This window comes from Corvus cornix, chromosome 14 (genome assembly GCF_000738735.6).
Source record: "Corvus cornix cornix isolate S_Up_H32 chromosome 14, ASM73873v5, whole genome shotgun sequence".
NCBI lineage: Eukaryota > Metazoa > Chordata > Aves > Passeriformes > Corvidae > Corvus > Corvus cornix.
This window is the reverse complement of record NC_046344.1, coordinates 9,331,233-9,347,831: the sequence shown is the minus strand read 5'-3', so window position 1 is coordinate 9,347,831 and position 16,599 is coordinate 9,331,233. Positions and strand designations below refer to the sequence as shown.

At 41.3% G+C, this 16,599-nt stretch overlaps 1 protein-coding gene across 3 annotated transcripts in view; it reads right to left on the bottom strand.

Annotated features, from left to right (window-relative positions):
* SHISA9 (shisa family member 9) overlaps window positions 1-3,965 on the bottom strand; it is a 179,835-nt gene extending 175,870 nt beyond the window's left edge. The window contains exons 1-2 of one of the 3 annotated variants that reach the window (XM_039560568.1): window positions 3,832-3,965; window positions 2,202-2,801 (exon numbers count right to left, since the gene is read on the bottom strand). In XM_039560568.1, the coding sequence (XP_039416502.1) occupies window positions 2,202-2,725 (524 nt within the window). In that variant the 5' untranslated portion in view covers window positions 2,726-2,801; window positions 3,832-3,965. The other 2 variants (XM_039560567.1, XM_010392231.2) reach the window with 2 other exon arrangements.
* Between the last annotated feature and the right edge of the window lie 12,634 nt (window positions 3,966-16,599).

Below are 16,599 nucleotides of genomic sequence, written 5' to 3'. Positions count from 1 at the left end.
GAATATTTCAGTTAAACACTCACTTGAGGACTAAGAGGTTACTTCAATTCTTCACTCAATGAATATATTTTTAGATTGCCAAAGGGATTTACAAATCTAATTCCTTTTCAAATTAATGGTAAACCCATCCCACAACTGGAATAGGAGGGTGAGAATGTTGGGGTTTTTAAAAAAAAAAAATCTGTAGATCTGCTTTTTCAGAACATGACTAGCTATTATGTGTACTGAGTGGGCGACTGTTTTTCCATGTGATCATGACTTTCCAAGTTTCTATATAATCCTGCCTTGAGCAGTTTCATGTACAAGCACAGACACTGTTAAGTAATCAAGGTAGCAGACGACCTTTGCTAAGATCCACTTCAGAAACCTAATCTTTATGCATACACAACTGAAGGATATCAGAATGATTTTCCAATCCCCCATAATTCTATTTCCATAAACTGAGACAGAATATCCTTTCAGAATACTTCACACCTGTACTTTAGATAGCAAATATTTCTACTCACAGAAACAGGACCTATTTATACCATAATTTGCAGGGATGGCTATAACTTCACTGTGTTCTGGGCTTTGTGACTGTTACGAGCCCTTCTTTTTTGCCTGCACAAAGACGCTATAGAGACTGAAGCAAGAGAGAGCTTTTTCCAAACTAGCTCAGTAGATTAAGATTTAAAAAATAAATTGGGACCCATGTATTATTTTTCTCAACTTATATTCAAAACGTGTAAAGGATTATCATACCTTGCTCAACAAAAACCATCTTTGCAGAAGTATCACTGACACACACTGTTGACTAAAATTTCTGCAATGTGCTTTTTTCCTCAGTAGTAAAAGCGTATCTATATCAGCCAGTTTATAAATAGCAAATAATAGCTCATGGACTGGTGATGCATTTGCAGTAGTATTTCTGTGACTTTCTCTGTTCATTTCAGGATAAGCAGTTAATCAAAAAGTCATGCAGAAACTTCAGTAAAAAATTAGGCTCCAGGTGTTGAGTTGATCTCTTGGACTGTCTTTCAAAGGACTGTCTTTCAAAGGATGATTCTTATCTAAGCTTTAAAGATTGTGAGCTACACCATTAGCAGTCAGGGCAAGAGGAAGCTTTCTGCCACACTGCATGTCCAGTAGAAGGTATCCTTTCATTGAATTTCATCACTTAAGTTGCCCAATATGCTGGGATCTATTTAGACTTTTTAATGGATCTGTTTGCCTTTTTTAATGCCTTTCCCCCATCTGCTTTACTTTCATGTGCCTGGGATTAGCATAAAGAATCAGACAGGCTGCAAAGTTGACAAATGTGTTATGCCTTGATTTTGAACTGCTGTGACAATCTGGGTTTGGAATATGTTGTTAAAGCCATTGGGCTCTGTCCCGAGTTGCCCACCTGCCTATCCACCACTAGGCAGCCAGGATCTGGAGTAGATGGTACACAGCATGGCTAACTCTAGGTGGGGGAGGTTCTCTTTGATATAACTCAGCCATTACACCGTGGAGACAGAGTTAGAACACACACATGCATGGATGAGACAAGACTTTCACATTCCATTTTTTACCTCTCGACAGTAACTGAAAAAATGTTAAGAAATTCTACAATAGCTTTTCCTTTTTGTATCTTCCTCTTCCCTTCCACCCTGACTCATTTTCACAGCTTAGAAATTTTACAAATAGCTCACACACTTGCAAGGGCTGGGGGAGTAGGGAAGGTCCTGCCAAAACCATTTTGCAGCTGGAGAGGGAGGGTGAGATGGCATTTGTTTACATCCTTCAGTTGAGAAGTAAAAACATTTTCCAATCTTTGAAACAGTTGGAAGAGGGAACGCATCAGGCTTTCTATAATTCAGTGTTGCTGGTTTCAGAATTTTTTTGTTCTTCTATTTATGCACAGTATATCTGGGAACACTTGCTGGATCTTGTTAGGGAGAGGGTCAGGCACTGCAGATAAAAATGGACTACTGTCTGAGCAGACTCCACAATTATCCCTGGTCTTCCTCAATATGCATGTTCTGTGATAACCCGGGCTGGGGGCACCACAGGAGCTCTGCTCAGCAAAGTTGGTCTCTCTCAGCCGCCTTGCAGGGGAATGCAGCCTGCCTGGCAGGAGTTGTTTGTTTGGCAGGGACACATGGGCTCCTCTCTCCTCTCTAGGGGCTGGGCAGGAGGTAGGGGAGAAGGGGACCCTGCTGCCTGGCACTCAGCCTTACCTGGACATGTGCTCCCGCTGGGGTCTGTGTGCCTTCTCCAGCCCTAGTTTGGTGAAGATCCCCACCAGCACCATGACTGCTACAACCCCACAGATGATGTAGACAATAAGGTTGGTTTTATCCCTGGTAGGGTCATGTAGAGGGTCGTCTATGCGGGAAGGAGGCTTCCCAGTGTTCATCCACAACGGCGTCTCATAGTTTGTGCAGGTGTTTTGATCCAACCTTGTCTTCCTGAACTTGCAGCAAAACCTGAAGCCACAAGTGCCACAGCAGAAGATGAACTCCCCCGAGCTGCAGTTAAAGGGGGGGTCCCACTGCCCCATCACGTCAAAGTAGCCCCTGCAGAAGTCTGGGGTGGGAGGGGGCTCGGAGGGGTCTATCTGTTCCCCGAGGCTGGAGTGGTTTCCTCCCGAGAGCACCACAAAGCTCCCCAGCTGCTGGCCAGCTTTCTCCTGAGCCCGACACACCAGCGTGAGAAGGTCCGCCACCAAGTAGCCGAAGAGCAGCCGAATAAAGCCTTCCATTCTGCCTCCCAGCCCCAGCTCAGCGATGCTGCTGCCGCCGCCGCTCGAGCTGCTGGATGCTGCGCTGCGCCAGGAGCTGAACATAAAGGGGCTCCGTCAGGGGCCGGGCGTCCGCTCAGCCCGCTCTCGCCTCCAGCACCACGGACAGCCCCGAACGGGCCGGGCAGGGTCCGCAGCCCCCGCGCAGGGTCCGCAGCCCGGCCCCGCTCCGCTCCGGAGCAGCGAGCGCGCGGCACTTGTGGAGCGGAGTGCGCGTGAGAGGGAACGCGGGAGGAGGAGGAGGAGGAGGAAGAGGAGGAGGAGGAGGACCGAGGGGTGGAGGTGGCGGCGGCGGCGTGCGGGGCACCGCGCCGGGCTGGCGACAGGGGCGTGGAGGGGCCGCCAGCGGGAGGGCTGAGGCGAGGGCGCTGCAGGGGCGGGGAGGAGGAGAGAGGGCGAGAGAGGAGCCTCCCCGCTCAGCCTGGTGCCAGCGTGGGGCGCCGGGGGCACCCACCTTCCGCTCCTCCACGGAGCCCGGCGCGGTCTCTCGCACAACTCCCTCAGACACCCGCGGCGCCCGCCGAGCCCCGGCCGGGGCCGGGCTGCCAGGGCAGGGCGCGGGAGGCTGGACGGACCCGCCGCGGCATCCAGCCGGCGGGGATGGGAGATGTGCCGTGGCGGGCGGGCGAGCGCGGCGGCAGCGCGGAGAGCCCAGCCCGTCCTCTGAGGCGCCCACGGGAAGCTGCGCGCCAGAGACGGGGCTGCCGGTCTGCCTGTTCACCCCGGCAGTCCTGCTGAGGGGCCGGCGACTTCTCCCTTTCTCCCTTCCTGCCTCCCTCGCATCAGCCCCGCCGCAGAGCCAATCCCCACCTCGCCCCCCTCACCCGCTCCCCGCCATCCCTTACATAAGAGACTTCCCGCCCCGGCGGGCGCTCCCCACAGGTGCGTCTCCAAAAGCGCGGGAGCGCCTCCTCGTCCCCTCCCTCCCTCAGCCCGCCCCGCGCCGAGCGGGGTAAGGGGCAGCCGGGCCGGGGGCAGCTCCGCAGCAGGAGAGCCCCTCTGCCGCTAAGTAGAGCGCTCCTTCTCCCGGGAACTCCTCTCCGAGCGGTCTCCGGAGATGCACTCACCTGCGCGGCAGAGGCAGGTGCCGCGGGCGGAGCGGCGTCCATGGGGCCGCACCTCCGCTAAGGCCGGGCAGGAGCGGGCGCTGCCCTGGCCCCGGCGCACCGAGCACAGGTACAGCGGTGCTCGCAGAGGGTGCTGCCGACCGGGGCTTTGTCTGCTAAACATGAGCTGCTCTTGCACATCATTTATTTAAAAATCTCCTTACAATGTCAGTCAGTTGGCTCCAGAGGACACAGTGAGGCAGCGCGTTGTTTGCGAGATACAGAATTGAAATAACTTCCCCCAAACAGAGAACTGACTCTGGGAAAGACTTTTTAATGATTCACTCTCCATCCCTGTTACTTAACTCTCTCATCTCTGTCGTTTGTTTCGGCAGTAACCTGTGCAAGTAGCAATAACATTATCCTGAATACTTTGCTGCCACCAAATGTAGGAAATAAGCCCACTATGGCGTGGTTTAACAGTGTGGGTTGGTGCTGAAAGCCGCTTCCCTTTTCCTCGGGGCATGTCTGTGAGTGCCTTGCCGTGGCCCTGCGGGCTGCCCTTGGCTCTGGGGAAGGCTGTGTGCTGAGGCTCTGCCACGCCAGGCTGCCCTCCTTCTCCCTCTGCATCCCTCGCACTCTTCAGGAACTTGGGCCAAGTCCGTGTGGAGTTGTTACGCGGTAAATAAACAGAAAGGTGAGGCAGAGGACAAAGCAGACGTTTGGAATCGGAGAGGGCTGTAGTTAGCTAATTGCAATCCTTTGCCTTCTCTTAAAAATAGACTCTAAGTACAGTGATGATTCCACTGAACAGTTTGACAGTAAGCCTGGCATCTTTGTCCAGGAGGTAGGTTAGAAAGCCCCTTTATTTCTCAGCAGAGAAAGACAATCATTCCCAGCCAAAAACAAGCCTTTCGGGGTTTTAATATTTAATTCTTAAAACCTCCACCTCATCAACATCCCCTTTCAAGTCTCCTCTGAAATCATATAATTCCTCCCTTGTGTATACTTCTCTCTGCTATTATTTATTATTTAACACTTTGTGATGCAGTTTGTGCTGAAAATACTGCACAAAATGAATCTTTTCCATACTTATTATTGCATCTAGAGACATTTAAGGTCCAGTCTGTCAAGCACTTAAGATTATGCAAGTTTCCCTGTTGATTTGACGGCTAAAAAGCTGCTTAAATATTTTGCATGATTAGTGCTATACATGTGCGGAAATAATAACATCCAAACCCGATTTATTTTAGGGGTTATTAATCCTGACTAAATATGGTACAAGTTTCTTGTTTTGCTGAGTTCCTAGGGCTTTCCTTAAGAATTCCCCTACAAAAAAAGAAGCCAGAGGGATTTAGGCTAGAACCTGACATCTGTGGGATTCAGGTTCATGAGATCAGAACTCAAACCTAAGTGGCATGTGCTTGGGAAAAGCAGCAAGGTGATCAAACCTCCTGGAGAAAAATGTTTCGTATAGCACCAAGGGACTTTGGATCAGACCCATGGAACCCAGAACCCATAAATCATGCTATCCTTAATTAATTATAAGTTACTTTAGTTGTTATGCTCTCTCTGCCTGTTAGTTGTATTAGCAGTGAAGTTATTCCAGCTGTACCATGTCTTAGAATGCCAATAGTGAACTGGAGTTGTTCTAGACTGGGGTACAAGCCCTTTTTACTAGACCTCTAGCAGTGTGCTTTAATGGCTTCATAGCATGTAGTTCTAACACCTGTATGACCAAAATATAAACCCATTAAATACTATAATGGAAATAAAACTAGTTGAGAGAAATGAGTATTACAGACAGTACTGAGGCACATCTTGGGTCATCCTGTGATTTTATACAGCTTTTCTCAATAAAGTCAGCCAATAAATGTCTATTTATTTGTTGTGCTTAACAAGTTGAGAAACATGAAAGATTTCCCAGTTTAGCACCATCATCTTCCACTTTCAAGACTTCAAGAATTTCAAGACTTCTCTTTTTGACATTGCTTTAAGGCAAGTAATAATTACCTTCTTTTCCACAGATCTATCCCATAAGGAATGCTCTTTGCCTCTGAAATAACTGAGAGGATGAATGTTTCAACCTGAACCTACAGACTTCTCTTTACTCAAGTGCATATCCATTTAATTAAGTGGAATTCTTATTTTAGGCAGCAACCTTATACAAAATTCTTGTTATATTTTCCCTCTAATTTCTTTGACTTGTTTTCACCAAGACAATGTGAATCAATGGAAATGCTTGTTGTTCAACTTTAACCTAGAAAATAGGCTCCTCTTCTGGTAAATTCAGTAGCAATGTATACTCATGTCACATGGAAGCTGCATATACACCCATACTCTGTATATTGATTTCTGTGTGGAATTGTACATAGAACTGATTCTTTCAGGGTTTTTTATGTGAATAAGAGAGTTTGAAAGAAGAGTAAAATTAGGAGAGAAAGTCAGTAAGTTAACCTGAATGTTGAGGTGGTGGCAAATATGAAGAGTATAGAACAACTAGAACATATGGAGCAATTGCAATTATTATGTTCAAAATTCTATATTTAATTTTTTTTTTATAATAACAATGTTGATGCAGCCTTTGAGTATTTCCCTGGGACTGATTACCTGCCAGAGAGAATAGTCTTCTGTTGAGCACTGAGTCAATGGAGCTTTCTAGCCAATCATTAAGTCCCAAGAAATGCCCTATAGCTCAATCACCATTATTAACAGACATTCCAAAGGTGTGAATATCTGTCAAAAAAAGCAGCTAGACGGGCCTGATCTCAGGCAGTATTGATGTGAAAGGTATTTTGTGATAAGAAATGTCATGTGGAAACTGGAATGAGGCAGTCAATGTCCATTTCCTTGGTAGTCATTTCATGCTGCAGTGGGGTGTCTGGATGTAGATACAAACTGTATCGTGGCTGGAGAACGGAGGAGGTGATGATTGTTCTGTGCCAGGCCAAGTGGCAGCAGGTTTGCAATCACTGTCTTTAAAAGAACAGTTCAGTGGTGGAAGATGTCTGCTGGGCAGCACTAGGGAAGCTTGAGGCCTGAAAGAAGTATCTTAGCAGATGTGAGTTGAAGAACTCTTTAAAAAAAGAGTTAAAGAAGTGTGTTTTAGAGGCTACAAGTGACATAATGTTTATAGATACTGAAAAAAGTCCTATGGTTCACAAATATTGTAAACACCCTGAATCACACAACACAGAAGTTTGTTTTGAATAGCTCTACGTTCTTGAATTAGCATAGATCAGACAGCCCCATTTGCATCTACCAAGTTCTGTTGCTCCTCTGTGAGCAGTGTCCTTCCCCAGTGGTATTGTCTTGCTGGATGGTTAAAATGCATTTGGTTTTAGTTACACAGCAAACACTTCATAAGCCTTTGCTCTTTTAACCAAGAACTGCAATCATTAGTATATCAATGCAGCAATGTGTGACATCCCAACCTGCATTGTGTTGACACTAAATATACTTCTGTTTTTATAAATAGTGAGCACACATCTTCTAACTAACCTGTCCCTTTTCATTAAAAAAGATGCACATACAGACTAGGACAGAAGCAGCTTGTTCTTATAATTTCATGGATTCATAGCAATTTTAACGGGAACATCTCACAAATATTGAGCACTTCTTTGTTATTGTCATCAGGTCTCAAAAAATACACTTTGCACATAGCAAAGGGATCACCATCAAGAGATTTTAGTGAGCCGAGAGGTGCTGCATGAATGAAAAACAACGAGAGACTTGGTTTTATGGCTTACTGAGAAGGAATATAATTTATTGCAGTTCTATAATGTAGAAATTACCTTTATAACCTAATATTTTTCTCTTCAGTCTTCTTGTAAAACCAAAACTGTAGTAATTACATGGTTTGGGTTTGAGGCAGGCAGTAACAGCAACCACATTTGGAGTGGATTTCATGAAATCCAGAGAGTTCTTGTAGCTTCAGCTTAATTCAAAGGACATCCAGAAAAAAAATCAGATAAATGTAGCAGGTAAATAGAGTACTTGCAAATAAATATACAAGAGGAAATACATGTATAGTGCAAATGTCTTCAGTATACAGCACTGGAAAATAGTGTCGACATGTCTAAAGCGGCTTCCAGCAGTGTAGCTAAAAAATGAGCTGTGCCCTCGGGTTTTGTTGCACAGCTACTGTTCTGATCCTGAACAAGGAAAGATGACAGCCAGTTTCTCTTTGGCAAAACTGATGTTACTTTTGAATTGTAGCAGTATTGTAAGTACCTGTGAACAAGGTATGTTTCTGCTTGTTATAAATTAGACTGACACGGAATTTAGATCTGGAATGATTGACTGGGTGTCTGAGGATTACTGCAGCTGACAAAGTAGGCTCTGCAGATCATTGCAAACTTGTGCCAACAAAATCTTTATCTTGTGAAGAAAACTAAAAAAAAGAAAAAGAAAAAAAAAAAGGCTACACAGGATCAAAAAATTGGAACTGCTTTTGTATCCTTCCAGCTGAAAAGCAAACCACCTTTGTTCCCATGAGTTCAACTTTTCAAGGCAGAAAGGAAGCCTTTCTAAACAGGCCTAAAATAGCATTAAAAATTGTCAAGGTTAAAGTGAGTATAATAGGCTGTATACTCTGCCTGAACGTAGAGAAGCTGTGCTTAGATACAGAAGAGGACACATAGGAGAGAAAATTTTCTGATCTTCTGCTGTTTGATTCTGGCATACGTTAGACCAGCTGAGGAGCTGATCTAACCAATACCTCTTCTAAAACTCCTCAGCAACTGAGATAAAGAGGTAGACAAGTTTAGCCTACAATGTGCATTCTTCAGGCCCAGAACATCCATGGATGGAAGGCAGAATAAGAAATCAAATTGATGAGTCAAAGTCTGACAGTTTCAGCACTAATAACCCTCAAGGGCTATAGAAGTGAGCTGTAAACCTCAGAAGTGAAGAATTTGCTCTTCACAGAAATGTAAATTCGCTGTATTACTTAACTAACAAAATATTTTAGCCACCATGTATTTTGCATGTCTTCCAAAATGTTCTGTCAAGCAACCAAAATCGAAAGTTCTTGCTGAAAATTAGACCTTTTTAGTGTGCTTCCCTGATAATAAGCTTTAATGATGTCTCCCTGTATCACTGTCACAACATGCCCATCAGGAGCTTGATGTATTTTGAGTCTTACATATAGTACTAATATATAGATGCAGGAACTTTCGGATTTATGAATAAGAAAATTTCACTTGGCAGTTCCATTTTTAAAGGATACTAACTGTTAAAAAGACCCTCAGGATTTTAAATGGCTAAGTCACGAGACTGATGAAATAAGAGTAATAACGGTCAGAGTTCTGTGATACCTTTTTACTTCTAAAAATCACCTGTTATCAGTGTCAGGTGATACTGTCACCAGTTGTCAGGTGGCTATCAGATTCACTTATGTGACTGTATGCCTGGCCAAGAGGATCAGATGTGCTTGCCAAAGGTTAAACATCCACAGACCAACTGAGTATCTACTAAATTCAGCAACTGTCTTCTCACTGATTTAAAATGAAAGTGGTACTGAGTGATTTTGCTCAAGAGATGCTGAATAATCACAGCTTACATGAAACCACCAGATGTCTGAGTGGTCAGTACATCTGAAAACCAGGTCACATATTTGAAAGCCCAATAATGAATTCAGAAACTAAATTTAGGCCCATATGTTGGAAAGCTGTTGACGTGCACAAATACACACACAGGTTCCAGACCGCGCTTTTAGGCAGATGGTAGCAACTGTCCCTTCTTGACTGCACTTGACAGCCAACTGTAAAGAGCAGTGCTAAAGCTGGCTCCAAAGGGATTTGCTTCTCTGTCCTTGAGCATGATAGCCAGCGAGGAGAAATAACCTATCATGTATGCTGACAGATGGGTCAAAAATCCATGAAGATTTCAAGGTGGAAGAGCAAATGCCATTATTTATGTTTTCTTTCTAGACAGCATTCTGATGCTAACAGCATTCATCATTGGTATTTCTGATCACAATGCAACTCTGTTACACCTACATAAATGCAGTATCTATCTAGAACATCTGTCTAGGTATTCTGTTATACTATCTTGAATGAAAGGGTGTCAATCTAATTTCATTGCTCTTTGCATAAAGCCAATATTAAACTGAAAAGTTAATGCTTTGAGTAAATAATGTGTAGCAGAACATTTTTAATATTTTTTGTGGTTTTATAACATATATTTGCATAAAGGTTTTTTTATTATTGTGAAAGTGCAGTGATCCCACAGCTGGACAAATAATAGGACAAATAAAAGGATTTTAACTGCAATGTGAAATGCACATCAGGGAGTTTTAGGAAGTGATGCAAAAAGATGCTGACAGCAGACTCTTGTGGTATCTTTTTGTTGTAGTGTTTACTTAAATCAGCAGATTATCTCTAACCTGCTAAATATAATCTAATGCTAATAACATATTTAGGATATCTGTTCCCTAAAACGTATTTTGGAGATTATTGCAGAGTACAGTAAGTTTTATCACAAGATGCTGGTATCTGAGAGTACAGTTTCAGAATGGATTGTTTAATCCGTAATTGATATAGGCAAGTAATTTAGGAGTAAAATGTAAAGAAGCTCTAAAAGGAATATTTCAGTGTAATATGGAAATGATACACACACATATATAGGGCCAGTTGTAACAGAATACTTGGTAAAAGGACAACTCACAATTTTCTTGTGTGTGTGTGTGAATTAGTCTGTCATTCACTCCCACACACCCAACAAAAAGCTGGCCTCTTTAAAGTCAATTTTGTCATTTCTATACACCTTGAACGCTTAAATAGGATTTTCCAGTTTAACAAATTCTCCCTGTGAATTTAGGGATTGATCTTCTTTAAAAAGAAAAAATAACAAAATTTAGAAGGAAATTGCTCATAATTTCTATGCAAACTAGAACAATTGAAGTGAGCCTTGATAATATGATGAACAAAGAGATAATTTAGATGTCTGAACAATAGGATCACTTTCCTACATAAACAATGCAAATATTTCAACACATAAAATGACCATAAGTGAAAAAGAGCAGATATCTCATAATACCCAATTATCTCACTTGTTTCTGTCATAATGTTTAGCTCAAGTTAACAAAAAAAAAAGACAACACAAAAACATTTGCACAGCAAGATCAGAAATAGATCCATGTAAAGCCTCAGCCTGGGTCCAGTTTTCAGTCTTTTTATCTCATTGCACAGGATTTTTTTAGTATTAGGTCTGTTGACTATCATTAATTAGTTATTGATTGCTGTATGCGTAGTCTTGACTCCTTATTATTAACAGGAATATTACCATTGAAGTCAGTGGAGAGAAGATTTCACTCTAAGGCTCAAGATTTTATAAGTTTCTTCTCATTGAGATGTTCTTTATAGGACATAATATTCCATTTTTTTCAATGGGGTAATTTTATAATGCAAGTGTTCTTCATAATGAAAGAAAACCCAAAATCTAACATTAAAGGCTAAAGAAGAAAACAGGAAAAGTTAAAGACAAAAATACAAAGGCCATATTCTGATACTTATTTTATGAGAAAATGTAGAAATATTTAAGCAAATAATGTTTCCACATACAATACAGCTTTAAACTCCTGTGCATCATGTTCCTGAAAATGTATTCGGCCAGCTCTCAGTCTCTCTTTGCATCAGTCCATGGAAGCCCAAGGGAGGCACGTTCTGCTGGCACAGGGGTAAGGAGAGCTCTTTGGCACATATGCTCAGGGAAGCTGCCTGCACTGCTAGGGAAAGCAAGAAAAATCAGCTGTGTATTCAACAACTCTTGTTTCCACCTTCCTGCCTCCATCCATCCTAAGCATCTTCTCTGTGCCCTGTGTAAGAGGATGAGGGCTCCTTCTCACTGACTTCATGACCTTTCACTAAATACAGCTGGAATTTTCTGGGACAAGAGAAGGGTCATCTCTATACCACGTACAGATACAATTTTCTTGGCAACTGACATACAGCTGTGGAGCTGATTCCCTGAGGAATCTCAACTCCTTAAGAATAAACTGTAAAATCCCTTATTTTCATCTGCTCGTTCAATAATAATAACAATAGCAGCAACAACAAAGCCATCCCTCCTAGGACACAAGGAGAAACTACAGATCCTTTACTGTGGTTACACTGAGAACTTGTAAAGGTGTTTTGATACCATGGTGATGAACACAGCATAAATGCCAAGATAGACGATGGATCCAGCTGGCACCTCTCCCTCCTCCCCCACATTCATGGTGTTCACCACAACAAGTTTATGATTTTGTCCTAAAAATCTGTTGAGTCCTGTTGGTCTTTAGGAATTTACTTGCAGAAATCACAAAATGCTCTCTTTACTTTGGTTTAGTCTAGACTGCATAAGAGGTGCATGATTTTTTTCAGAAATGACACCCATATGATAGATCATTCTCTTGAAAAAACCCCAACTCCTCTAAAACCCTATCTGATAAATAAATGTGAGCTCTCCTTGGGAAAAAATTATTTACCTGTCTGGTCAGTCAGTTTAGGAAAGTTTTACCCAGGATAGTATTATTATATTTGTTCAGGTGAGATTCGTTGTTCAGAAGCTCAAACAGAAAATCCTCTAAGTTAACTTCTATCTTGTACTTCTTCTGTTTACATAGGGTTTATTTAAGAATGAGGGGTTTGATTTTTTATCTAGAAGATGAGATAAATTGTTGCTAGACTAGATTATGTAAGAACCCAGAAATACTACAATTCTCTTTTCTTACAGGAAAAGTGTGAAAAAAATAGCAGTCTCATTGATTCACTAAATCTTTCTCAAGATATTTACTAAGTTTTTAATAGTAAACACTGCTATTTTAAATTTACAGTTTATTCCAGTTCCACTGTACAAGAATGCCATTGTGCTTTACACTACTTTGTGCCCTTTCTGATAGCTTCATTATAAGTCAAAGGCTGAGTGGGTATGGACCAGGTGCAAATCTTTCAGGTGCAGTAGAACAAAGTATTCTTAGGAGTAAGTAGAAGAATTTTTGTCGCAAGGAAAGCAGACATTTATAAACAAAGGTTTAAAAATCTGTCATTGAGTGTATTAAAATTAAACATTAAACATTTTTCACTGCGAAATTAATTTTGAAAGTACTTGAGCAACTGAAATATTTACATACCTGGACGCTTCCAAAACATTTACATTTCAAAAGATGAAGCACTAGGTACCGGGAGAATATTAGTAGATGAAATTCTAATGGATCTAAATGAGACCAGGGCTCCTTTCAGCCAGGGTGAATTTCATTCTTTATTTGCTTGAGTTGCAGAAATTTGATTGACCAAAGTTTATCCAGAAGCAAATTAGTGCTGAAGTGTGAACATCAGAGCTTTGAGACTACTATCATAGCCCTATGCTGGCTTTTTTTTTATCCAAAGAGTCCAATTAAGCAAACCTGGCAGAAACCTTAAAAGTATTCTCTGCTGGTTGTTAGTAAAGAATTGATCCCTCTTTTTTTAAGAGAAAGTTTACCTGTTTGCCCAATGAGGAGTTGAAGGAGAAAAAGACAGTGTAACACGAGAACTACACAGACTTCTTCTGACTGAGAAAAGACTGGAAATTCTAGTACCAGCCTGTTTATAACATAATTATTTCTGACTGACAGGGAGGTAACAGATACTTCTTCAGGTCAAGGCTTCCCAACCTGTTCCTAGGCAAGCTTTCCATTCTTTTTCACACTAGGTGGACTTCAATTATTGTGGCACATCAAGCGCATGAACAGACCACGTGCAGATCTCTCAATCCTTTAAAATGCATAGTGGGAGGGTCCCTACTCCAGTTTAACAATACTGGCTTACAAAACTGCACCTGCACAGGAAAGAAATTTAGCATTATATGAACAGTTTACTCAGCCCCAAAAAATTTTGTTGGAGAAAGCTTAGGGCAGACAAAAGTTATAGTTTACTATAGTTTGCCTGAAAATAAATATGTAAATCAACCTGGTTTTCAGTTAAGTTTGACCTTCTCTGGAGACAAATTAGTCTTGAAGGTTTCTAGAGAAGCAAATGGAATATTTGCTTTCCCACCTGCCTGTTCCAGCAAGGAATGTAATGATCTCCATCTAGGTAAGCCTGGAAATATAATAATGAATGCTATTTTGCTAGAAGTTCAGCACTGGCAAATTCTCACCAGTTCAGAATTCTTTAATACTTTTTGCAGAAATTATCATAGAATATGCTGGCAGATAAGACTAGATTACAATTGCTTGAGAACTGATGAGTTTAAAAGGAACTGTCATAAATATTGTAGTGAAGTGCAGCTTGTTGATACAGTATTACATCACATTTTGTACATCAAATAGGCATAGTAAGATCTTCACCCATTGAATCAGATTCATCAATCACGTTTTTATATATTATATACATATTTTGTATATATATACATTATATATACATAGATATGCTTTTTCCCTAAAGTCAGTTGCTCTGTTCCAAATGTCTGATTTTAAAATGTTTTTCCTTAGTGCTTGTCTTGGAGAATAAACTGAAGTGCAGATTCAGATACATTATTATATTCCTAGCATGTTGAGCTCTTATGATGTTTAGAAATACTGTGGAACTGCAAAAAAGGCACAGTCAATTAATTCCTTCATTTGAATAATTAAACATTTTAAATACTCCCTCCATACCTTATGTTCAGCTCTAGATATATTATTAATAGTAGCTTGTACTGTGTGCTGCAGAAGACTGTTAGGCACATTATTCCTAACATGATTCCTAGAACCTGGGGAGGAGAACGTTTCCTGGCACTATGAATTTACCTACCCAATGACAAAGTTATCTTGTTCTAATTCAAACATGTTTCACACTGCAGTAATTACTCCATATGAATGTTGTGCTTTTATTTTAACAAAAAATTCAGCACAGTTAATTATTCCAAAAAATTGTTATGGTTGACAAACCCATCCAATTGCATTCAACAAAAATGCTAATCACACTTCACTATTTTTGAGCTGTTTCTGGTTTACCACTCATTCCAGTACCATGGTCTATAAAGTAAGACCACAGCATAAATTCAGGATCATGGGCCAGACTCTGTGTTGTCAAGTGGGTGTTGTGAAGATGTCATGGCTAGAGAGGGTTTGTTACATCTCTGCGTGGTGAGGGCACCCCTACAGGCAAATGGCCTCCCAGTGTCTCTGCTTGGTGGGACTGGCATTGTGCCATTTGCTCACTCTCAGGCCCCCTCTGGGACACTGTGCAATGTCTCCACCATGCTTTTTGAATGAGCCTGACAAGGCTTCATAGCAGGAAGGTCTTAGTTCTGTGTGATTTTAAAGCTAGAGTCTGAAGCAGAAAAGGGTGGCACAGTTCATTTTGCAAGGACACTGGGTTAATTTGCCACAGAGCATATTTGGAAGGGTTGGATGTAGCATCTTCTCATTCGTAGCCTACTGTTGTACACAGCCTTCTGCAATTCCTTACTGTGTATTCCTGCAACCAACTGGCAAACATCAAAATGATCTTTAATGGTTCCAAGTCATCTGCAGAAAAGGCACTTGAGTTAATTTCTATATTTTGCTTGATGTACAGGGGACATATCTTTATTGTGATCATCCTGCAGCAAATGTAGGAATGGATCAATAAAACCAAGCAATATTTCCGTGAATAAAATTTTACTTCTCAATTGTTTCAAAACCAGAAGAAATTCAAAGAGTGGGAAAGCCACTTCTCTAGTGTCAATTATTCTGGATTTTTATGCTGGGACATTGGACTCTGTTACATTTGTAACAGAGATTTGAAAAATACTGGAGCATTAAAAATTTGTAAGAACACTGGGAATACAGACAGTGTTTGCTGTCATTGACTTGGTTGTTATAAATAAGTACTACTGGAAGGAATCTGAAAAAATCATTGCAAACACGGTGAAGGAAGCTGGTAGTTGAAGTGAAGGGTAGTACAGAACAGGTGGATTACATTTGCCTTGTAGGGCATGCAGTCTTGTCCTCATCTATTATTAATTTTAAAAGTAGGAGCTTTGTGGTGCATGTTATGTCTTCACTCATAAATCAGCCTCTGCGTGCCTCTACCTGTGTCCAGATTTTTCGTTATCTGTTTTTATCCAAGGCCTGTAAAACACTTACAGATTTTTAGACCAGGAATCTGAGGGAAGTGGAAAATGTAATTTATTGCTGAGATAATACTGTTGAAAAATGGACCCTTCTGGTTATCTAATACAATCATTAATGGGAAAAGAAAGGTCCTTGAAATTTGGAGAAACAAAAGTGCTAGACACAGCTGAAAGAGAGTCCATACTGAAACCTAAAAAAAAATCAAGTAATATTTAATTTTCAAATCACATTTCCTGCAAATTAAAATAAGAGGTTTGTAATAGCGATAATTACCTATTCAACATCCTTCATCAGTCTCTGAACTCATTTTCTTCAGTCATTACTTGAGTGAAAAAACCCTTAAATGGGTCACTTATGGTTAAATTAATCTGCGCTTTTCCCAGAGTACCTCCTTTGTTCATCTCCAGCTTTAATTACTGAAAAACATTTTGTTTTATAGAAATCTGTGGCAAAATAGATGCATCCTTCATAGTCATCCTATTTCAGGAAGTTCAGTGACTGCTATATTAGTGACATCACAGATGGTAAAGTCAATTTTAAGATCTACTTCACATGCAAAACCTGGCACACAATATGAGTGAATCCTAATGTGTAGAAGAGTTCTGTGAAGAGTTTAGGGAACAAATCATTCTCCAAAGCAGCAAAGATTCTCTGAACCACCGATGCAATTTATTAGGCTGTATTTGAGGGGAAAGTAGTGGCAGAATGGGACTCAGGAAGGCCAA